Source organism: Limanda limanda, chromosome 16 (genome assembly GCF_963576545.1).
Source record: "Limanda limanda chromosome 16, fLimLim1.1, whole genome shotgun sequence".
In the NCBI taxonomy this organism is placed as follows: domain Eukaryota; kingdom Metazoa; phylum Chordata; class Actinopteri; order Pleuronectiformes; family Pleuronectidae; genus Limanda; species Limanda limanda.
The window spans coordinates 9216539-9241885 of record NC_083651.1 but is presented as its reverse complement, the minus strand read 5'-3'; the positions used below and the strand labels follow the sequence as shown (position 1 = coordinate 9241885).

Genomic DNA, 25347 nt, shown 5'->3' with positions numbered 1-25347 from the left:
AGCTCCCATTGAACCGCGGCGATAAAGTTGTGGTGAGATGATGCAACTGGCGCATTATCTCACACGGGAAACCCTTTAAAAGAGTTTTTGATGAACTCTCTCTGCGGGCAGATCCACTGCCAATGACTTGAAAACACAGCAATGACAAGAGTTTATAATCTGTCGAGACTCTTTTTTCACTTTGCTTCATCTCTGCACAGGGTTTTTTTTAGAGACATCAGGGTTCATTTGGGGCTGTGGCCAATCATCTATCTGCCTATTTCCTATTACACTTTCCTGATCTGTCTACCTTCCCCTTCATTGTTGTGATCTGGAGGAAGAACTATTCCAACCAAAGGGCTGTATTTGTTTTGACAGATATTAAAAATATATATTAGAAGCAATTGCAGAAGATAAAAAGGAGAGATGCATTGAGCTGACTTTTTTCAATCTAAAATAATGAAGCGTTAGAAAATGGTGAGCAAGTTTTAAAAGTGTAAGAAAATTCAGATGAAGTCAAAGTTTTAATCTGTTCATAAATGGACATTCTACTGCAACAGATAAATCTGTTTTAGATTAACTGATGAATTGATGACCTGAGAATAGCAAATTACACTAATCCTTAAATCATACCTACATCTTTCTTGTTTTATCAGTGAAATAATGATGTAAAAAGTCACCTCACCCCGGAGAAGCTGGCACTTTTTTTTGCTTGATATACGTCTTGAATGAATAATCCATCCTAATTATTTCCCTGTGAATGAACTAAATAATCAACAGTCATTTTTGGCCGTGTGGAAAATGCCAATTTATCACTAATTTAAGCGTATAATGCTTATTTTGCAATGTCTTTATCTGTGGATAAAATACATCACTGAGTGAAAAGTATAATTTAATATTCTAAAATAAACCTGTAAGCAACAACATGAAGTTGAATCAAAGTAAAATATACAAGTTTATAAAGATGTAAGTTTAAAATGGATCATCTAGGAAATATGAACTGCTAAAATCAAATGTTGTTATATCACAGAATAATGGGAGTATATATATTTTTTGAATCACTGTAGTTGAGCATGATCATATCTGATGCTTTCAATTTGTCCAACTTCTACGTCTGGACAATGATTAACTTGCGTATTTCAGATTAACAGGAAGTGTGTGTATTTGCTGCATTCCTCCTGTTCAATGTTAGAATATTGATCCATTCTCAGTTAGAGCCAGTGAAACTATTAATGGAATGAGCAGCTTTGTTTTTACAGTATATTAAAACAATAAGATAATTCTCATCCATCTCATCATCAAACTCCACCCTTTGTTTCAGAAACTATGTGGGACCAACTACCCGACCAGCATCTGCTTCATAGTGGTGAATGAGTTCTGTGAACGCTTCTCCTTCTATGGCATGAAAGGTATGTGAAATTCTGTCTGGACAGCATGTGGGGGAAGAGATAGACATGAAGAGCAGGAGTCCGCATTCACAGAGAAGTTTCAGGGTCTTCGAACACAACTGTAGAAAAGGCTCTGATGTACAGTTGTTATAACTTGTGATGCTCAGACTGTTCGGATGTTTACATAGTGTGAGTCTGTGAGGTTATGGGGATGGACTGATAAGGCCGACGTCTCCTCACATGACTTCACTTACTCTCACATGTCTGTCACATTGTTGTCACACACACACACACACACACACACACACACACACACACACACACACACACACACACACACACACACACACACACACACACACACACACACACACACGCATGTAAACATGGCATGAAATACAGCCAATTTCTGTTACAACTGTTTAAAATTAACCCACGGCATCAGCGTAATACTTAATTTGAATAATTTGAAGAAAAAAAAAACAAAGATCGAAAGCGTCCTCGAGTCTTTTCCTTCATCACTGACTTCAACGGTTAATTATGAGACAATGGCTGTCTTCATGTTTCGGGGAAGGTCTGTCTGCCACACTGGGTCCCGGCTAATGTTTGTGTGTCTGTTCACAGCCGTGCTGACGCTCTATTTCCTCACCTACTTCCACTGGGACAAAGACCTCTCCACCGCAGTCTACCACGCCTTCAGCGGCCTCTGCTACTTCACACCCATCCTGGGAGCGCTCATTGCCGACTCCTGGCTCGGAAAATTCAAGTGAGTCCACCACCAACTCAATGCTGGTGTCGAGCCATGAGATAATTTACCATGGACTTTACATTCACTTGAGAAGTTTGGGATATGTGTCAGTTGGTCCTCCCAATACAATGATGTCAGTAATTCAGCCCTTTAACCTCAGATCTTTGTCTAAAGTGTGTGACACTACATATTAGTGGAGCTGAATCACCCTGACCACACACACCACACACATATACACACAGATCTAGTATAATAGTAAGAGTGTAGCTCTGAATGTACTTAATCACAGTTTGCTCCCACCAGGACCATCATCTACCTCTCCATCGTCTATGTGATCGGCCATGTGGTCAAGTCGGTCGGAGCCATTCCCACTGTGGGAAACACCGATGTGCACATGTGAGTTACCTCAAGCTGAATCAGTCATTTGGATCTGTGTCTCTTATAGGTCTTTAAAACAACCTTTTCACTGACTTTTTAGTCTTGATTTAAGATCTGAAAATGAAAAATGCTCATCACATGTCCTCAGTGAATATGAGGAATTGTCCATAACCCAAATATTTCCAATTGACAATAAAACAGTAAAACAAAAGAAATCCCCTCTTGAGTGTAAAGGATAAATATTTCACTTTTCTGTATGACCATCAAACTGAATGTGCATCATGAATTTCCACATCTTAGCTGTGTGTTTGTGTTGCAGTGCTCTGTCCATTGTCGGTCTTATACTCATCGCCTTCGGCACCGGAGGAATCAAACCCTGCGTGGCAGCATTCGGAGGAGACCAGTTTGACGAGGAGCATGTGAGTCAATTTGTCTCTTCAGTGCGAAGCAATGGAACCAGTTTGGCTTGTGTTTACCGTTCTCAAACAATATTATACACTGCACTAAGTGAAAGGACTCAGTACAAGTCATTTTAGCGGATGTTGCTCAGGAGGTAGAGTCCACAATCCAGAAGGTTGATGGTTCAATCCCTGAACCCCTAAATTGCCCCTGATGGATGAGTCTATATACATATGTATATGAAAACATATATATATATATACATTCATATACAATATATATATATATATATATATACATAAAGTATAATTTATATTTACATCAGGAGCAGGTCCTCTCTATGGAGGCCGCATTGTTTTTTACAGTAGCCCAGACTGGACAAACTAAACAGATTTTGAGTTTTTATGACAACTGAAGACTACCACAGGTTCTCTTTCATGTTTGGAAGGGGAGGGTGGGGCGAGGTGTGTTCAGGTGAAACATGAAACTTTAAACTTTAAATGTTTAGGAGAGCGAAGTTTTTCTCCGGCGTCAGAGGAGACTAAATCAGAGCTACAAGCAGAGTGAGTGACTTAAATTCAAACGGTGAAAAACTAACAATAAATGAGATTTCTCGGTAGACACTGGATTGTTGAATATCTTATATTGTTTTTGCAAACACATGAGTCATATCAACACTTAAAAATCCTCCCAGTGATTCTGTCAGGTTGTTTTTCTGCCATCTAGTGACCTAAATTAATGAATGTAGCTTTAATAATCATTGTCAGAGCAGAAAACGGGTAAAAAATAGATCATACAAAATGCTATGAGCACCCAGTCTTCAGATCATATTTTGAACCTATTCTGGAATCTCACACAATATCATTTTAACCAAAAATCAGACCTAAGGTTTCTGCTTATGATTCTGTTGATCACCTTCAGGTCAGCGAGAGGCAGAAATTCTTCTCCATTTTCTACATGGCAATTAACGCTGGAAGCCTCCTGTCGACTGTGATCACACCCATACTGAGAGGTGAGCGTTGTTCTGAGGAACCTATTGCCACACTTTGATCCGGGCGATGCCGTTAATGCTGGATTTGCTCCTTCAGGGGATGTGCAGTGTTTCGGTGGCGACTGCTACGCTCTGGCCTTCGGGGTTCCTGCAATTCTGATGGTCGTGGCTTTAGGTGAGTGTTCAACCGACCGCTTCAACCAATCAGGTGTCATCAGCGTAGAAGAGGACGTTTAACTTTCAGCCTGGCAGAGTAAAAGACTGTAATGACATTAACGAGTGAGATGCGTCAACCTGTATTGGACAGCCATTAAATTTGGTTCATGTTTACCTCATGTTGAGTTGTAACCACTCTGGTGATGCTCTGACCTTTTATCTCGCACCATTATCCGATTGTTTTATTGAATTTGAATTTGTCCTTAACTTTGGTTAATGACCACGTAGCTATAAAACAAGCTTTATTTCTTGCTACGCATCAGTGTAAGAGTGCAAGATCAATGTTGTTAGCATGTGAGTTTACTGATGCTGAAATTTAGCTCAACTGTGCTTTAGTATCGAGCTGCAAACAAATAAAAGAAAAATGTTTTTTTGCAAAGATTTCTCAAAATAGGTTGATATAGATAATATAGCCATTAAATTTGGTCCATGTTTACCTCATGTTGAGTTGTAACCACTCTGGTGATGCTCTGACCTTTCATCTCGCACCATCATCCGATTGTTTTATTGAATTTGAATTTATCCTTAACTTTGGTTTATGACCACATAGCCATAAAACTAGCTTTATTTCTTGCTACGCATCAGTTTAACAGTGCAAGATCCTTGTTGTGAGCATGTGAGTTTACTGATGCTGAAATTTAGCTCAACTGTGCTTTAGTATCGAGCTGCAAACAAACAAAAGGAAAATGTTTTTTGCAAAGATTTCTCAAATGAGGACAAGATATTTGTCTGACGTTTAAGTTTTTAAGGGGGCCAATAAAAAAGCTAGCAAGTAAAAGTAAATATATGAGATAAGAAGTAAATAGTCAGTATAAATTTTATGAAGTGAAAAACCTATATAAGAACGTTCTATAACTTTTATCTGTAACATACTGCCTGGAATTGTGTCATTGGTTAAAGATCACAGATTAATTTCTGTAACGACTTCTGGCTTGGTCGAAAGCTCAGGTGTTGGAATTGTTTGTTAATATTAAATGAAAGTTGAATTAAGACAAATTAGGATAAAATATAAACTAGACAAAACATTTTTGTCAATAATAATAATAAGGTTGTATCATAGAAAACCTTTTCTTTCTTAGAAATGAAGGAATTCCTAAATAAAATCATTAAATTTGTATGCATTCAGGAATAAATACAAATTCCAAGCTGCAATTTGAACATTTCAATCATAAAACTGTTTAAATTAAGCGTCACATTTCAGGATCCAAGCTTGTTTCAGGCGGAGATTGTGTTTGCACAGTGTGAAGTCCAGTCTGGGCTTCCTGTTGTTTAATGCTGGGCCGCATACGTCCTGACATTCAGTTGTCTCTGTCTGTGAATCCCCGTCCCCACTGATCCTTGTGTGGTTCACGCTCGGCTGAAGGCTCACAGTGAAAACAAATAGTGCTTACAGCTCTGCAGAGGCCCTGCACACATTACAGCCAGGGCCAGACAAAGTGGGGGCTTCAGCCTCGGAGGCCTGAAGTGTGTTTACCACAAGTGAAGTGTTTATTACCCTGAACCTTTTCAGGGTAAGGGAGCAAAAAAAAAAATATCCTTAAAAGTTAAAGTCTGTATCTCATCTTAATTTGTGGGTTTATTATTACTGGCCGATATGGAGCTAAGAGAGCAAATGTTTTCATTTCTTTTAATTTTCACCTCCAACATAAACTGTTTTCTTCGCCCCTCTGGATCCGATCTGACTCTCCATCCGTCTTTGGGCAGTTGTTTTCATTGCTGGCAGCGGGATGTACAAGAGGAATCCTCCCCAGGGAAACATCCTGTTGGAAGTCTGCAATTGCATTGGAGTGAGTCATCTCCCACTTTCCCTCCAATCTTATCAGACAATTTTCTCTGTCTTTGCTGTCAAGAATCATTGCGATGTAATATAGCCATGAATCCCCTGTGTCCACATTACCATTTTGATGTCCTTTATTTCATTTGGGTCTGCAGTTTGCCATCAAGAGCCGCTGGAGGAGCTCAAAGGATGTCCCCAAGAGGAAGCACTGGCTGGACTGGGCTGAGGAGAAGTACTCGGTAACAGAAGGGCGACTGTTATAACCTCAAGATATGTATCTGCCCCACAGTCTTTTTCTTGGAAGACGTCAAAAGAGCGTTTGTGGTTTCTGTGCATCAATAATCCATCCACACTGTGGCTCTCTCTGTTAACAGAAGCGTCTGATCCAGGAGATTAAGATGGTGCTGCGGGTGTTGGTGCTCTACATCCCACTGCCCATGTTCTGGGCTCTGTTCGATCAGCAGGTATGTGCAGAAAAAAGACATATGAACAACAGTCACAACATTAGTTTGTCTGGTTATTGTGTCCAAGATGAAGTTAAAGAAGCCTCAGATGACAACCGGCATGTCGGCTCAACATATTTATCCAGGTTGAAATATTTCAACATCTTTTGAATGGACTACTCTATAATTACAACCTATGAGTACACCCAAGCCAAATTTGAAAATCTTTGTTTCTGGCCGTAAAACTTAACACTAAAACTAGGCAGTAGGACTTTTCTTTAGAACAAATCCAATGTCAGAATAATATCAATGATTTTTATTACATTTTTTCAAGACATTTTTAGTAGCTTGGATACCCAATAGAAATCAATTCTCTTGATTTTTTTATTTGACTTTTGCATTTTCATTTTAAACATTTGAAGTAGGCATTACTTAGATTTCAGAGTTAAATCCAGAATCAGATTCATTTCTGCTTGGTCGTACAGACCTGCCAAGTCGTCACAGTCGGCACAAGGTCAAACGCCTGGTGACAGTTCTCTTATAGAATCCTCAACAATCTGTTTTATTCTCCTCTGACCAAACGCTCAACACAACCTTGTGATTAAAGAAAACCTCAAACCACGTTTGGCTTTCTCACATTTCCCTCTTCTTGAGTTAAAACGATTTTTTCAATCCCACAGACCTTTGTCTTTCTCTAGATACGTGGCGAGTGTTTGTCAACTCCTCATCATTGTCCTTTCCAGAAAAACAGAACCGTCTATCGTCTGTCACACTCAGTGTTTTTCTTGTTTTTTATTGCAGGGCTCCCGCTGGACGCTTCAAGCCACAAGGATGAACATGGCTATTGTAAGGAGATAACACTGGCATCAAAATTTTCCAAAAATCTGATAACATCTTTTATTATTGCACCAACCCAGTGGGTGGGTTGTGACATCTTTCTGATTGCACAAGCTCTGAGCTATAAAACGGATCCTCCCTTCGTTCGGGAATCATTTTATTCCAGTGAATTTCATTGTATATGGCCTTGAGAAAAACTGATCAGGTTTAATCATTACTCATCAGATTTATGGAGTTAACGTTTAGGCATCTGTTGATCTAATAACAAAAATAATGTTTTTTTGTTTATTTAGGGAGATTCCTTCATTATCAAGCCGGACCAAATGCAGGTATGTGCTCTTCCTCTCACTGGGATGTAGATTGTGTACAATTTCTCATATTCTCCTTTATACATGACAAAATGCACCAATATGACAAATACAATTATAAATCCTATCCCTTCTTGTCTAATATAGTATATAATATATTCTGTCTCACGGAAGCTCAATCATGAGATGTAAAGTTCATTCTGGATCTTGAAAATGCTGTTTTGTGAACTCTCACTCGAACATTTGCCCTGAGACATACGCCTGCTCTGGAGAAACTCTGATCAGTGCATATCTGAAAGCAGCTTAGCAATAGTAAATAACTGATTTAAACTTAAAATGAAAACCTTCCGTACATCCAGAAACATTCCATGTTTGTGGCATGAACCATTTTCGCCTCGGCTGAAAAAACGTGTAAGTCTCATTTAACACAATAAATCTGACTGATGTTTGAGTGATGCTGTCGTCCTCATGAAAACACGTTTACAGCTTTTTATCTCCACCATCTTTCCTTCTGGCAAAGTAGAATCTGTCTTTATTCTTATGTTACTTCAACCTTTATGCTTTTATGAGTCGTTTACAGACTCAGTTAAAACGGCGCTTCCTCCTCCCTGCTGTTTAGATGATGAACGCTCTGCTGATTCTACTCTTTGTGCCCATCTTTGACCTCATCATCTATCCGCTCATCGGCCTCTGCAGAATCCGCCTCACGTGAGTTGACACCTGTTGTTTTGGACCCTCCGGACTTTATTGCAGACATGAGTGTTTAAAAGGCCTCTTCAACCTGCACAATGAGCCACATGACCTTTCTTTTATATGCGGGGATACGCCTCGGAGGGGTAATAACAAATGAAGGTGCACACATACACAGCACTATTACTTTATTACCCAGGGACACATGGTTTAATATGTAGAATAAATGATCTCATCATTTACTTCACAGGAAAAGAAACAAAAACTGTATTTAAAAGTACAATTGTTGATTTTCATGTGCAAATAGCACTGGGCTCTTTCATTATTACTCCTTTTATCCATGTTTTTTAAAGAATGGCGCCAGTTGAAAAGGATACATTTTTAACAGATGGAATTAAGTCTGTCAATAAGGACACTGATGTGGAAATCACTCAGATTTCAAAACAGTAACACGGCCCAGTGTTGACTCATGGAGCAAGAATAACTGTATGTCAATGACTCTCTCTGCCTTCAGGCCTCTAAGAAAAATGGCTGCAGGGATGGTTTTTGCAGCGCTGGCATTCGGAGCGGCCACACTGGTCGAGGTGAACGTCGTGGTACGTCTTAATCATGAATAGTTTGAGTTCATGCAGTGAGAGGAGGTGGAGATGAGTTGTACATCTTTACTCACTGAAGCTTGTACTTTCATCCCACCGTAATGCCTGTAATATAACATATCAGTTAATTATATAACATGGTATATTAGTTTTTATCTTACAATAATAACAAGGTCTTGCTAGAATACTACTCATAAGAGTTTATTCTCTGGTGTTCATCAGTGTGGTACTTTGATTTCTCCGTCTGTTAGAAATCAGTGGTGGATCCTGCACCTGCAGGGAATTGTCTCGTGCAGACCTTAAACCTGGCAGGAGGTGATGTCATGGTGGATTTTCCTGGCAGTGACCTGTTTAAAGAGCCAATCCCATACCTCCAGGTTTTTACACTTTTCTTATAAACTATATTCCGGGTTTTGGTCTATTTTCCATGTGTCAGGATCGCAGACTCTGAATTTATAATATGAAGAGAATAAACAGGGATCAACCCATACCTTAAAAAGATCTGAAGGGTCAAATTATAATTAGAAAGTGTACAATATCAGAAATACTGCACATCAAACATAAACATGAGTCTAGGTATGTAAAGTGTTGACTCATAATAATACGATGTTGGTGTTTGTCTGTGTTAAAGCCCTCGAGACATTTATAACTTTGTATTTACATTTGAATGAAAGCACTAAGATTAACTTGTCTTCACCTAGTGTCAGAGCCTCCAGCTACTTTCTTTCTTTCTTTGAGGACGTCATTATTAACATCTGTTTTTCTCAAGAAACGATGAAATCTGGAAGAAGTCGAACTCTGAATTCATATTTTCCCCCCTTATCTCATAATATTTGATTTCTTTCATTAAATTATGACATCATTATCGTAATATGATTTGTTCTTGTTAAATTACGGCTTACTTCTCACAACATTATGAATTTATTCTTGTAATATTTTAGAATTATTCTCAAAATCACTTGGTTTAATTTCAATATGGCCCCGACACACCATTATTTTAGAAAATATGTCAATATGTTCTGATTTTGCAATTTAGCATCTTCAAAAACTGTTAACAAGTTAAAAACTCAGCAGAGACCAGAATCTACCTCCTCCAATATTAGTGATGAAATGAATTTCCTTGTTTCATTGTAAAGAAACTGAACATCTGATCTCTTTGTGTCAGGACCCTCCTCATTATGAAACCCTTCCACTGGGGTCGTCCAGCAAAGAACTGACAATTCAAGTCACTTCGAATGGAGAAGCTTCACTGTGTAATCAGACGTTTGAACAACAAAAGGCCTACACCCTCATCATCTACTCCCAAACTACAGGAATCCAGTGCAAACTCGTGAGTGCAGTGAAGGAAAACTTGAAAGAACTGTATTTTGAAATCGATATTGTTGTCAGAAACCTTTATTATTGACATGTCTGTTTATTTATCACCCAGGTGAATGACTCCATTACCAAAAATGAAAATGGGAATCCTTCTCTGAGGTTAACTTTGTTTAATATTCATTTTTTTAAATATACCTTTTATCACAGCTCAATTCACCTAACTTTAATCAGTTCTTAAAATTCTAATTCAACAGGTTTCTCAATACGCAGCCAACAGAAATGAACCTAACTGTGGGAGACGTGACTTTCCACGTGCTCCCCGGTTACAGCGTCACTCCAAACAAGGCTGTTGAGCGGGGAATGTGAGTACATCTGCTCTAAATCAGCAGAAAGAGCTAAAATCACAAAGCCACCGCTCGTTTACCTGCTGTTTAACCAGCTCCTGTAAATCAGTTCCACCTCACAGTGAACATTTCTGTCGTTGGCCTCTTCAAGATGTTGTATCTCAAGAATGCCTGGAGGGATTTTTTTCATATTTGGAACAATTATTAAGTTGTACTCGAAGAATTTGGTGGTCAAAGTTCACTCTTAACTCATAATTCACAATTTTTGTCTATAAATGCAATATCCCAAGAACACCTCCAGGGAATCCTTTCCAATGTGGTACAAATGTTCACGTAGACTCACTCAGCTGATTCGAATTTGAAAAGTCTTTGGTTTTGTGAACATGATACATCAGAAAAATATTAAGGGAATTTCTTCAAAGTTGGCACAAACATTTAGTTGGACTCAAGGATGAAGTGATTCTATTTTGGTGGTAAAAGATTCTAAAAGACAATTCTTTTTTTTTTGCCTTTTTTTTTGCCAATATCTCAGAAACACCGCAATCCGTCTTAATTTGGTACAAATGTTCACTTAGACTCAATGATGAATTTATTAGATTTGAGTGGTCAAAGGTCAAGCTCATTGTGGGCTACAAAACATGTTTTTGACCTTTTTAAAATGATATATCAAGTCTGCCTTCAGGGATTCTATTCACATTTGTGAACTCACTTTATTGTGGATTCATATATCTGGAACACTTGGAGGGACTCAAACTACATTGGTTGGCGGAGGTCTACAATCATAATGGCGTGATTTTAGTTGCTTTTTATTGTCATCTTACGCTTTTCTATGTTGTCTGATTAATCTCATCCTTCATGCACCGCTCTCCTGCCTCTGTGTAGATACCCATACGTCAGCTGCAGCCCCCAGTCAGCGAATTGCTCTGAGATTTACCTGGGCGTCTTGGACTTTGGAGCTTCCTACACCTTCATACTCACTGAGGTCAGGATGCTGGTCACACAAACAGCATTCTTTTTCTATAAAGATTTAAAAAAGTTATCCGGACTCACGACACCATCTCTATGTGCTTTGTCAGGATTCAGGTAAAATTGCAGCCAGCAGGGTGGTAGACGTGAGACCCAACAACGTGAACATTGCCTGGCAGATCCCCCAGTACGTGCTCATTACGGCTGGAGAGGTCATGTTCTCCATTACTGGCCTGGAGTTCTCCTACTCACAGGTTTGTGACTGATAGATAAGGTGATGACCCTGTAGACTTTAGATTTCAGCCGGGTCTCGGAGGAACACAATGGGCTGTTCTGTCGGTATAACCAATAAACCAATAGCTCATCCAACTCATTAACCAGGGAACGGACATTCCCTATAATAAGCCTAGTGTAGACTTGTGCCGCGTCCGACTGTTTGAATCAAGCACTGGTAATTTGCATGGTCAGTTTGTTGACACCATCCAAATTTCCCCCAAATTGTGTAGTACAGTGAAATAAAATCTTGTCTTTAGATTTTTTGACATCCCTTCCTCAACATCCTTTCTAAAAAATTGATTTGTAGTAATTAATGATCCCATTTGATCAAACCTTTGACGATGTTTGACCCTGAGGTTCCTTGTTGACTCACTCTGGATCTCTCCTCCTTCAGGCTCCGGCCAACATGAAGTCAGTCCTGCAGGCCGGCTGGCTGCTCACCGTCGCGTTTGGGAACGTGATCGTGCTGATTGTGGCAGAGGGTGCGGGACTGGACCAGGTAAGACTTCAGGGGGTATTACAGGGAACCTCAAAACCCCTTGAAAAATACAAGGATGGTTAACAACTTAGCTGTGGTTTAATATTAATTATTGTTGGAAATACTAAATTATAAAAAGAAAAATTTCCCTCTGGGGGTTATTCAGTCTTGGAGATATTTTTGTTACCTTTTTGCATTTCTACCATTATAAATCTGAGATTTTGTATGTGCTTTGACATTCTGTTCTATAAAACACCTTTTCATTCCATTAGTGGAAGGAGTTCCTGTTGTTTGCCTGCCTGCTGTTGGGCGTCTGCGTCATCTTCTCCTTCATGTCCTACTTCTACACCTACGTTGACCCTGATCAGGTAGAGAAGTTGTACCTGGACAATTCAGGGAAGGAGGAAGACGACGATGACAAGATGAAGAAAAAATCCAACGACATAGACATGATGAAGACCGGGAAGAACACAAAATTATAATCGTCCCACATAACAAAGGTGAAGCTTCTGAGATTTAGACAAGCAGCCCTCATGAGACGGTTTTAAGTTTCTTTTAGTTTTTCTTTCTTTCTTTTATGTTCATTACTTTTTTGTGAAAATGTTGCACTAAGATGTGATCGTTTGACTTTTCTTGTGGTTTAAAGTTTAATATGTCATTCCATATATTTTGTGAAAACATTAACACTCCAGTCACTTCGAGATGTAACAATCCACCGGAGTAATACTGTTTAAAAGAGGCAGTGTGGGGTTTCTCACACCATGATCAATACTGTTTTTAATGTTATATGTTGTATATATTTGTTGCAAACTAACACTAATGACAGATGTTGTATTTTGTCACACCTAATAATAATAATAACACCTTCAACTCAGTTTGACAGAAAACGTAGCAGAAATGGTTAAGTTTAAATTGTGAACGACAGTAATAATAAGGACAATAGTAACTAGTGGTTTTGCATTGCATCAGTCAATAATTACAAATTCAGCATATGTAACAATTACTATTTTGCTGCAGAAGTAAAACACAGACCCTATTGAAAAACTAAATTTCACAAGAAATCTTCAATCCAACGAAGTTGAATTGAAGCCAGATATTGCCTATTGCCACTGAGAAGTCTTAAGAATTACATAAACTTAATTTTACAGTGCACTATTGTAATGTTAGAAAGTTTAAAAAACTAATCTTTTTCAAAGAAGACATTTGGAAACATTGCAGTAAGAAAAGCACTGGTGTAAATATTAAAATGAATGATGGCTGAACGTAGCTGCTTAATTTTTAGGTTCCTGGATGTTCATATTCTTTCACTGTCACACTATCATAGTTTACAGAGCTGTCATGAGTTTTTTAATATTGTACGTGTTATTTGTTTAAAGTGCTTAAATGTGCAAAACCAACAATTTGGTCCTTTAGTCTTTAAATACTTGATGGTAATGTTTTATTCAGGTTAACGTGTATATTTTGCGGCTCCCTATAAAGTGCTGTAAATAATTAATAGAAAAATTTACTAAGTATGGTTGACAAACTATTTTGTATTTGGATAGTAAGTTTTTGTAGCGTTGTCTAAAGACTTTAATGACCTGTATCTACATATACCAAATGCTTTATAACCTGAGCTGTTTTATCTGAGAGTATACATGTTAATGTCTGTAAAATAAAATCTATGACAGTGGAAAACAAACAGGAAATAACATTCGGCAAATAAATTGTTGGTGACGTGATAATATTTATTATATTTGTAGACGCACACTCTTCCTCCGTTTCGTCTGAGACTGTATTCAAACATTTCATCCATTGCTCCTTACGCAGCTTTCATCAATCAACAAACCATAACAATCAGCCTCCTGTTCCCATCCGATGACAGTGCTCATTACTAAACAACCAGGAAACATTACGCACAAATGTTCACATCCCAGCGACATCATCCTGCATTATTTGGCTGATTAGCATAGTAAATTGATTAGAGTGGTCGTATGTCTTGCTGGGGAAGAAGCAAAGAGGATTAGTCTGTGTAGGACAACAAAAGGAGGAAACGTTCCGAGCCACTCGATGGTGTCGCTCGGCGCATTACAATTAGTTTTGGTCTGCGACCTCTCACAGCTGGGGTCAATCTGCGGTCGGAGGAAAGTAGGATGAAGCTCAGCATTAATCTTCAGCTCTCCTCTGTCACGTCTTACTGACACCAAACCGTTACTGTAATCTCAGAGGATGGATTTCTGCAGCGAAGGATCTGCAGGTTGATTTGTCTCCAGCTCTAACTCACCAAACTCAAGTGGAACTTACATGCAGACTGTGTGTGGCAGGCGCATATTAAAGCTAGGATGGTGCAGAGGCCCTCTGAGTTCCTGTGTGCCTTTCCAGTAAAAGCTCAGTGACACGGGAGATGACATCAGGATGCACCAGGCAGTCTAACAGGTCATTAGTGGTTATTATTGAATCCTGTAAATCCTCTGAAGATGTTCCATCAGCACAGTCACGTGCTCCACACGGAGGCAAACCAGGGCTGTGTTTTCCCAGCTGGACTCTGACAGCAGACACAGGCTCAGTTCTCGGTGCTGCGTCCGAGCTGACAGGGAAGTCCTCTAGAGATTTGCCTCCTCGGATCCTGGAAGATTTGACCTCCACATCTTTCGGGGTCGTCTCCCTCGTTTCTGTTGAGTCGTCTTGCTGACAGCGCACTGAGATGAGATGTGGCCCGAAGAGAACGCTGAAGGGAGCGGAACCCCTTATCGAATCAATGTTGTTCCTGATTTGTCCACTGGAGTCCCGTTTAGCAGGAGGGGCGTCTCTGGGGTCCTGGGTCAGTTTGCTGCCGCAGAGGTTCTTCGGGCTTTGAGCACATGCTGTCATTGCCAGGTTCAAATACTGCATGTTCTCATTATGGGATGCCACTCCTTCCTGCAGAAACATAAAACAGGCAAGCTGTGGCAGAGTGTTCCCAAAGCTGCAAAATAACCACAATCTGCTCCAATTACATCCAACGGATAAACTGCAAGACAGGGTTTGATTTTGAGTCTTGACTTCAATATTACTTATTGTAAGTCGCTTTGGATAAAAGCGTCAGCTAAATTAATTGTAATGTAACGTAATATATGGCCTTTAATAAAATTGCTAGTTGCCGTCCTTTCATTGAGCCCGAGGGGAATGATGTGAGGTTTATCTACAAATAAAAAAGAAGGTGAAAGAATCATGTCATGTCATGATCATTTAGTCAAGCATAATGTGAAATCTGTGCTTTTAATTGAATTTGTAAATCGGATTATTTCAAATCCAAAATAAAAACCCATTATATATTCATGAATTATTTATGTGTTGTCAAATCCCGTACCTCATGACATTTTTATGTTCTTGTCCATTAAAATATCAACTAATAAAATTCATCTTACTTTAGTCAATTTGTTTATCGATCAATAAACTACTCTATATATTGATGCACATTTTACTTTTAAAACTTTAGTAAATAAAGTTTATTTAATGCTGAGCAGGCTCACAAAGTGCTTCACATTAAGAACGTCATAAAAGTATTTTTAAACAATACATCTAAATATAAAGACAGAACAACAATAACAATGTATGGATTCAAACGCTACAATACACAAGGTGAAATGAAGGCCAATATGAATAAATATGTTTTCTGTAGTCTTTTAAAAGCTTGTTATCCTCCATGCATACAGTCTTCTATAAGGATGTCCCTGTACAGCAAGAGGTGGGTGTTACATAGAAAACAATATCAGATGCAGCTTCTGTATAGCTCAACGTTTAACAGAAACAAGAACCTAGAAATCTACAAAAAAATGTACAAAGAAGTACAAGGAAGTTTTAGTGATGGGGGAGCTATTAATTTTAGGGACTAATTAATAATAGCATCATTTTGCTACCTCTGTTGGATTGAGCCAGACGTCAGTGTTGTCGTCGCTTCGGGCACCTTTCATGGCGCAGACAACCGCCTTGGTCACCGCTTCACTGACCCTCGCCACATCATCTGCTTCCTGTGTAGGAACAGAGAGTCGAGCACGCACAACACTCCAGTCTGAGAAGTGCACATCAAGATAATTGCACTGAATGATACAGACACGGTGTCGGTTGCAAGCAAACTTTGTTGTGTCTGTGACCTTGCAGGCAAAGCTGCACAGGAAATCGCTGTTTGAATAAACATTTGTCTGGTGGCACGGAGACTTTTGTTAATGCAGCACACACTCCTTGATGTCCACATACACTCATCATAATGACAGGGGATCTTTTACTGCCAGACCCGTTCATTACTCATACCCGAGAGGAGCCTTTATCTGGGAGCAGGGGCTCGTCGGGGGGCGAAGAGGTGGAGAGCTAACGCGCCTCTTATTTATTTCAGACACGGAAAGTCATGGAAGATCTTTTCTTTCTTTTTTTTTGAGGGTGTGAGCCGAACTTGTCGGGATGCTGGGGCTGCTTACCAACTCAATCCAGGAGTTGACGCTGACAGTGACGGGATCCACTGACTCCACGTAGTGCCACCAGTGTCTGGGAACATACAGCACCTGAGGAAAGAAGATAACATGGATTCACAGTTAAGAGACTTCACCACCCCCTCTCCTCTTGGTCTTCAGGCCTGTGATAACTGGTGTGAGATTTCATTACTTGTTTGATTGTCCACTAGATGGCAGCATACACCTTCCTCCCTGGACTGTTGGTTCACCCATTCATAAAGTGACTATTAAAACGGAGAGTCTGATTGATCCTCTGCCTCCTCAGCAGTCTTGATTCATTCATGGACAGTTGGTGGAGCCATTTTTATACAACTATCCATTCTGTCAACAGCGTAAGTATTTTTAAGTGTCTGGTGAAACAACCACCTATGGCTTTCAACGGTTTGTAAATCCCAGCTCATTGATTGTGACAAAGGCTGTGAGATAGTGTTGTTGGTAGATCTGGAAGCCAGAAAACTGACCTTCTTCCTTATGATTCGATTGAATCATGAAATTCATTACTGGGACACTTAAGTTAAATAGAGCCATTGTTGCTATTATCAGGAACATCTGGGCCTTTTCTAATGTGAAAACGGGTCTAGACAGCTGTGCTAAAAAGTACTCAAGACCTTCGACCCTGAGATCCAAGTTTTGGTATCGGTGAGCCTGAATATAACTGAATATCTCCGGGGTGTGCTAGCTGTTAGCTAGCAAAGCTGTGAGCAGAAATCTTGTGATCCTACAGATTTTAAAACATTCTCAATGATTCCTGTGATGTACAAATACATAGGGTTAGGCTAATCTGTATCCTGTAAAATAAAGGTTTCATATCTTCTTAAGTCTGTCACTCATGCTCTAGAACAAAAACACCCTGGAAGACTTGAAACTATTTTTACAGTAGTCTCTGTAAACCAGGGCAGCTTCTGGATGCACAACCTCTCAGTCATAACTGTGCCTTCTCTGAACTCACCTGCTTGGAAAGCAGTACTGAGGACGGGGACTTGAGTGATCAGTCAGTCGATCTACTGAACCACACATGATCCTGTAAATTCTCTGCTTGATAAGACGTCAGGAGTGATGACGCTGCAGATTTGACTGTAGCTGAACCTTCCACTCCCTTTAATATAAAACCTCCAGGCTGCTGAAGGTGAAACACTGGAACTGAGGAGGCCTGAATTTAATTGCAACACAAGTCACGACCATTGCCTCGCTTCATGCTTTTACGGTGAACAGCACGACAAATAAATCTCACAGTTGAGTCTCCTTTTACATGTTGTGAGCTTAAGGACCAATAAAGCTATATTTTATGGTTATTGCTTCTGTGTCAAAAGCAGTTTCTCATAAACGTAGTGAAAGTATTGCATAAGAATAAACATCAGTAAATCACTCACACTAGGTTTCCAATGCCTTGTAGATATGAGCAAGATTTTCGATGTTTGCCATACAGTTAAGAAAGATTCAATTCAAAGGCATTTTCAACTTCCAACTTAACAGAACAAAAATAATGCCTGGATGAGAAATTTATAATTGTGTATAAACAATATCTTTAAAATTGTAATTTAAGTAATGACTTGAAAAATGATTCCCACCATCATTCCTCATGAAAGGAAAAAAACACCCCAAAGAGAAGCTGATCTATACAGCCAAATATACATCCATGTATTGTTTTTAAAGAAATCCTTGTGTCTGCATTTGCTAGCCATTTATTAACATCCTTTGGCTGTATGTACTCTATGTAAGCCTTGGACTATAATAAGATGCACAACACATCTCCACTTCCTCCCACTATTCAGATATTAAGATTAAAGATGTTGTCATCTTGAGCATTTGGAGCCGGACTCTGTGCAGTAGCTATTGAGGTCTTGTAAATACTATGTCAGACAACTCTGACCTGTCCTGGCTGCAGAGTGACGACGTGGGCCCTGGCTCTCTGAAAGTTGGGGAACCTCCTCAGGTCTGGTTGAAGCACGTCCACCTGGCTGAAGATACTGGACTCCTCGAAGGGGATCCTGGTTGGGTAGAGTTCGGAAGTGTCCTCGGGAGGAAAGAGGTGCCAGCGTTTCCTTCAGAGAGGAAACATCCCCATGAGATATGACTTCAGATTAAAGAGCACACAAAGGCTGTTGTCAGATATTAATTCAGAGCGGAGTCAGTAAATGACCCAGCGAGTCGTAAATTCAGGCTGAGTGGCTTGGCCAACAACGCAGCTTTCCAAAACTGTAAATAAACTTTAATGCACTGTGACAGGGCGCAGTAAAAACGACAGATCATGAAAACATTTTCAACAGTGATGGACTCGGATAAACAACACAAATCTAGGAATTACACAATAGGGAAGAAAAACGTTCTTCTGAATTGCGTCAATTAAATACAGGCGATTTACACTGTTAATAATATTATTTGATTACTGGTTTCTATGTGGAAAAATATTAAGAACAAAAATAGCAGAAGTTCAAAATTCTGAATCCTGAGAGATTATATAAGCTGATGGAGCCGACTACAAAATAATCGTTGTAAAATAATCCACTTTTCTTTAACAACAAATTCACAATGCTTCTGTTCTGATCCATTGTCACAAATGCCATGGAATTAATCAGCAGTGTTGTACTTTCATGGATCAGCAGTGTAGAACAACTGCTCGAGCTGAACTTCATTCTGTTTGAGATCAATACTGAATAAAAGAACCTGAGAGCCAATTTCACGGAGTGAGATCAACTGTTGCACTCTGGGAGAATAGAGATACAACTGGAATTACCCACTTGCAAACCAGTCAAGTTTGCAGTTTACTTCCAAAGTCATGGAAAAGATGTAGTGTAGACTTTTAAAAGGTATGCTAAAAATTTGATTTTGTTATAATCAGTGTCTTTTTGAGTGATTTTTGAATTATTAGCACCACCAGAATCTAGTCAGTTCCCCTCACGGTCTGTTTCCATTTCCCTCCTGCTCTGGGACAAATTAACTCTTTCTAAGAGGTCAGAGGACGGATCACAATCTGTGTGAGTAGTCACGCTACCCTGCACCTTGGTTATGTGGTTAACGGGCAGCAAATCGCCACCGCTATCATTGGTTTACAGCTGTGACTTCATGGAAACCTGAACCTCATCCCTGCTCCCTTACAACTCTCTATAAAGAGCACAGAACCATTATCACAGCCATGAAAGAGCAATGTCATCATATTTTACACCTCTGTGGATGTATCTATCTCTATTTTGTTTCTGGTGCCTAAATTGGAAATCAGTATACGACCTAAGACTAGATATTAGTATTGACTGCTCAGTTAGTACTGCACCTAGTAAACCATATTCAAAACACATTTTTAACTCCGCCAATGAGATTACGTCTTAACCCTTGTCCGTTTGTTGGTTTACTTCTTTGTGAGCAAAATTGCACAAAAACAACTGAAAGGATTTCATTGAAACTTGGTGGCAGGATGCAGTATGGATCCTTGCTGAAGCATCATCAATCGTTCTGTCTAAACATGGAGTTCAGGAGATGATATACAGGATTACAAACTATATTCTCCAGCTTTCAGTAGTTTATTATTTCATGTATGTATTTGCTGAAAACTTTTCTTAAAATAGTACATTTTATCATGAAATGCTGCATAGTTTTCCGATAGCCACTGCTTGATATAACTGTCACTTTGTTTTAAGAAGGAGCCAACAGAGATAAGGATTCATGTTTTCTGTCCGATCTTCCTCTCATGTTATGAAATAAGATAGAATTATGGAGCTTGAAATCTTTTGTGCCTGTTTGTTAAAATTTGCGTTTTGTTCCTCAAGCACTGAATTCCTTTTTTATTTGCACAGTTATTTTCAGTTTTCTTTGGCGTTTCCATGCATAGTTTGATTCAACTCCCAGAACATATCGGAAATGCAACCTCTTATGACATGTTTAGAAAACTGCTCAAACTGTATTGTATGGTTTTGCTTTTAATTAATTTCCACCATGTTTTTTCCTTTTTCTTAATCCTCGATTTCACCCTTTATAAGAGTTTATTGTTTCGACATCCTTCACTATGTGATGTTTTTAAGCTTCTGTTTTGAAGATCTTTTTCATGTAAAGCACCTTGGGCTTCACTTTATGCGATGAAAAGTGCTATATAAATAAAGTTTGTCATTACCATATCAAACACTAGTTAACATGCAGATGGTGCATGTCTCTTGCATTTCATATTTTTTAACACTATTTGTCCTTGATCTGCAGCACAGAACAAAACACGCCCATTTTTGATTTGTGCTGCATTTAATTAAAGCCTTTGTTATGACTTGAAGCCATATTGACAAACCACTGAGGCGGCGAAATGAGTGATGTTTTTATTTAAAGTCCCGTCGATAACATCAGAGTTGGTGCATATTAAATGATGCATCTCACTTTTATCCAATACTGATGCATTCACACATTTTTTAGAAACAAACACATACTGTTGAGCTGTGTGACAATTTTCAGCTAAAAATACGTTAAATGTTGCAGCAGGTTCAAATGTTTGCAAGTCATATTTGTGAATAATTTCAATTCGAAAGGTTCAACATAAACAGAGATAACAGACATGATATCTGTAACTCAATCAGATCAAGAATCCAAGAAGTAGCTTGAAGGTGTGAAAGAAGAGTCAAAAGTAATACCTACTCAAGTACTTTAGATATCCGTTTATGTTAACTTGATTATTTTAATCACATAGGTCAATTCTTCTAAGGAAATCAGGGATTAAAGACGGTTTCATCTAATCGCAAACCATACATTTTTTGATTTGCTCGTTATACACGGATGGATTTATAATCTGGCTCCTTTGGTGCATAAAAAAGCAGCAAACACATGCTATGATCCGTCTTACCGTCCTTGCACCTGTAGTACCAGGTTACAGCCGTAAGAGTCCAGGTGGCACGGTGTGTTAGCCCCTTCTGTGCCAATCCACAAGGTGCTCTCTCTCCCATTGCGCCCCTCAAAACCGAAGTCAGACCACTTTACATCCTGCAAAAAAAACACACACACACACACACACACACACACACACACACACACACACACACACACACACACACACACACACACACACACACACACACACACACACACACACACACACACACACACACACACACACACACACACAGATTTTTAAATTACAAGTGTCATTTTTTGTCTGTCACTGCTCTGCTCACAGAGGGACCCCCACCTCATCAGCTGCTTTGACAGGCTCTATTATGGGTGACCAATAAGGCCCCTTTGTGAGAAACCAAACTACAATATTTGTCATCTTTCCACAAAAAACTGGCCTGTCAATCATGTCCTGTCAGAGCACAAAGGTTTAGCAATCATAGCAGCATCCTGAATAAGTCATTACCATATATGCAGAAGGCTGTAAATGACAGGCTGGTCAATCTAGCCTTCAGGCAGCCTTTTCCCAGCACAATGTTTCCTGTAGAAAGCCCATGTCTGCCTGTCTCAAAGGAATAAGACAGGCGGGAAATAATTGCAGGTGGATGTCCAATAAGAAATTATAGCAGAGATAAAAATGAAATTAACGTGTGGCTGGAGAAAGGAGGGCGCTTTTTATGTCTTTACCTAACGCAGGACGAGAATAGCTGCTGATAGAAAGTTGTAACGTGAGAAAACTTGCCATTTTAATTGAAAATGTCAAAACAAAGGAAAAAACGTGAATAAAATAACAAATAGACACTATTTTGGCTCTTTTACATTTTTTCATTAAATGTTTGTTATGTTGATAAGCTGACGCTGTTGCAAGCTGATAAGAAGGTAGTAGTATGGAAATTATTATTTTAAATTAAACCTTTAGAAAACTGCTTTTCTATGTGTTTATGACAAATTAAAATAATATTTAGTATTCATAATGGGTTACTGTTCTTCAACCCTTTTGATTGCAGTCACAATGCTGGTCTTCTTTAAAGGTCACTCTTGATATGTTACAGCCAATGAGTCAGAATGAGTAGAAGAGACACCACTTTGGAGCCAGAACCACAAGTCTGAACCAGGTTTTTGTTAACAGCTGTTGTGGTGATATGGGATCCTGTTCACAGAATGAGGAGACTTAGCTTCAAAAATGTAACAAGGTTGTGTGAACATTGAGTCCGGTACAGACCACAACCCGCCTAAAGTAACACCATTTGAGTCAATTTGCCCCCTATGTGGGATGGTATAATTCAAACATGTGAATATGTACGCAGGAGCCTGGTTACCTCAAACATGCAGGGCTGATCTTGAAACAACATGGCGATGTATTTGTAGTCAGCGTAAGCCCAATACTCTGAGCTCGAGAATTCAGAGAAAGGTCCAACATCTGTCCCACACTGACCCCGGGTCCAGCAGAGAAAGTGATCCAGCTTGGCCTCCACATATGAACACTGGGTTTCAAACAGAGGGGCTATGAGAGCAGGAATAAAAAAAGAGTAATAATTGGAAAATTGTGAGAAAATTCTGTAACACAATTTAATTGATCAATGCTAAAGGAAACATAAACCAGAATCACAGCGCTATATATCATCATGTAGGCATGAGATTTTGTCTCACTTTTATGGAAAAAATAAATGATTTGCTTTTGTTTCAGTAAACAAAGTGTGTCTATAGTTGAGTGATGGCATTGATAATGAGCAATGTCCTCCTGTTAGCCTGTCAGCTGCTGCTGAAAAAGATTTAGAAATCTAATTAGTTTGCTTTTATCAGAGGACACGCTCCCTGTTATTCATCACAGGGGGAGTCATTACTGTAGCTGTTCTAGAGCCACTAGGATGGCAAAATACACCAGATGCTTGAATGCTAAGACCCTCATTCCTTTTTTGGCCTGTGTGACGGCTTCCAATACTTCATCAGGTCCCTAACAAGGTCTAATCTGGGAATGATCACTTGTCAAAGGATGAACTACACAATATCGATGGCAATTTATATGTGATCTCTGAAAATCATTCATTTACCATATTTATATATCAAGGATTTCTACATTTAAGAGTAAGCTTTGGCCAGAGATTGGTGGATAATGTCTGACAGTGGAGTTTAAGAAACCTAAGACTATGATTTTTAGTTAAAGCTTATTCAGGACAAAACAAAAAAAAAAGGTTTTAACAGGTTTTTTTAGGACCTGCAAGGGTGGAAATAGCCTCCAACAAAATGATCTATACTGAGTGATTCTTACCTAAAGATTGCCTTAAATTAATTGTTTCCTCATAATGTATTGTCTTAAATGTCTATCTATCTATCTATCTATCTATCTATCTATCTATCTATCTATCTATCTATCTATCTATCTATCTATCATTCATTTGCTGATTTCAAATAGTCTAGACTTTAAGGGGCTTGGTGGGTCAGGCTTCATTAACCCCCCGTTCTTACTGTTGATCTCCTCTTTTCTCCCGAGTCTAAATCGAATCAATTTGTCGCTGAGGCAGACGGACAGGTGCTCTGCCGTCCACTGGAGCGCTGGCCAGTCACAGGTCATGTTCATGAAGACTGCCGGCTGCTGCAGGTGATGCAGAATCCTCTGGGTCTCGTCTGGGCTGAAGGGTTTCATAGCGTCAGAGGCAGCCATGGTTTGTAGTTCACACTGGCAGTGGGCAGAGTACACCAGTGCCAAGATGGTGCTGTAGATGCAGATGTTTTTAAAGTTAAAACAAGCATCCCCTTTTTGTTTATGTTTTCCTCACTTGAATTGTCTGAAGCATTTTTCTTGTTTATAATGTTTTTTTCTGCGTTGATGTGTTGCAGATTTCATGTGACGTAGCTCCATATTCACTCATTTAATTCGAACACTACCTGGTGTCCCACCACCTGCACGTGGTTGTCTGGCTTCCTGGTCACATTGCATTATTATCATTATCATATCATCAGCACTATTACCATCATCTTGCCACTGCACCTTATCTACCTATTTATCTTGTGTTTTTATTCTTTTTACCTCAATATTTTTTATTTTATTCTATTGTATTGTATTTTATTGTATTCAAATATACCGGCTGCTATGACGACTTAATTTCCCTTCGGGGATGAATAAAGTAATCTATCTATCTATCTATCTATCTATCTATCTATCTATCTATCTATCTATCTATCTATCTATCTATCTATCATAACAAAATTCAGCATTGCTTTGGAGTCAGTGGTTCAATTAAAGAAAAATGTGTTATATTAATATTCATATACAATATACAAAGCTTTAAAAATCTAGTATAACAGAGTATAAGACCGTTCATTCAACAAGATTAATCAACGATCATTAGTTGCAGCTGTCCTCAAGTTAACTTTCTTTAAATAGCATTCATGTCACTGGTATCATACTTGCTAACTCCTCTAACTGCTCTTGTCCTCTTGAAAGAAACATGTGGCCATTTTATTATCGTACTATTCTCACCATGAGGCACCATAATGTCATTAAACATTCAGATAATGTGGCTAACGACACTTTACTTTTATCACACAACTCAGACAATACCAGTTAGCTGCCTTTAGGAAATACCCATGCTAACTAGGTGACCTCCATGTTTGTGTCGATACATCAGGGGGATGCTGACGTTAGCGCAAACAGAAGTCTTTGAGGATTTCCGAAAAACAAACAACAACTCACCTTGTGCTACACGTGTAGTCGACTCTCAGACGGAAGTAAACAAAAGTCACATGACAGTGAGAGAAGCCCGCTTACATCTTGAGCTCCTCACCGCGAAGCTGCTCCATTCGGGCGCAGCGGCCACAGCAGCAGCCCCATTCAAGCTAACGGGCCACAGGAGCCAAAATGGCCGCCCCAGGACAACAGCTTCCACTTCCGT

At 39.2% G+C, this 25347-nt stretch overlaps 2 protein-coding genes across 3 annotated transcripts in view; one reads left to right on the top strand and one right to left on the bottom strand.

Annotated features, from left to right (window-relative positions):
* Nucleotides 1-13845, top strand: part of slc15a2 (solute carrier family 15 member 2) — a 14461-nt gene extending 616 nt beyond the window's left edge. For both annotated transcript variants that reach the window (XM_061088752.1, XM_061088751.1), the window contains exons 3-23: nt 1301-1388; nt 1992-2133; nt 2419-2511; nt 2813-2912; nt 3814-3904; nt 3981-4058; nt 5804-5886; nt 6032-6115; nt 6251-6340; nt 7121-7165; nt 7450-7485; nt 8084-8172; nt 8669-8750; nt 9002-9127; nt 9916-10080; nt 10180-10226; nt 10322-10429; nt 11294-11393; nt 11488-11631; nt 12048-12152; nt 12404-13845. In XM_061088752.1, the coding sequence (XP_060944735.1) occupies nt 1301-1388; nt 1992-2133; nt 2419-2511; nt 2813-2912; nt 3814-3904; nt 3981-4058; nt 5804-5886; nt 6032-6115; nt 6251-6340; nt 7121-7165; nt 7450-7485; nt 8084-8172; nt 8669-8750; nt 9002-9127; nt 9916-10080; nt 10180-10226; nt 10322-10429; nt 11294-11393; nt 11488-11631; nt 12048-12152; nt 12404-12613 (2106 nt within the window). In that variant the 3' untranslated portion in view covers nt 12614-13845. The remainder of the gene's footprint in view (nt 1-1300; nt 1389-1991; nt 2134-2418; nt 2512-2812; nt 2913-3813; nt 3905-3980; nt 4059-5803; nt 5887-6031; nt 6116-6250; nt 6341-7120; nt 7166-7449; nt 7486-8083; nt 8173-8668; nt 8751-9001; nt 9128-9915; nt 10081-10179; nt 10227-10321; nt 10430-11293; nt 11394-11487; nt 11632-12047; nt 12153-12403) is intronic.
* hspbap1 (hspb associated protein 1) lies at nt 13846-25173 on the bottom strand. Its single transcript, XM_061088753.1, has 8 exons — nt 25149-25173; nt 23921-24168; nt 22774-22958; nt 21411-21547; nt 18468-18639; nt 16565-16648; nt 16010-16120; nt 13846-15029 (listed from the first exon to the last, which is right to left on the bottom strand). The coding sequence occupies exons 2-8, from the start codon at nt 24114-24116 to the stop codon at nt 14448-14450; spliced, it is 1467 nt and encodes a 488-aa protein (XP_060944736.1). The 5' UTR covers nt 24117-24168; nt 25149-25173; the 3' UTR covers nt 13846-14447.
* Nucleotides 25174-25347: the final 174 nt, after the last annotated feature.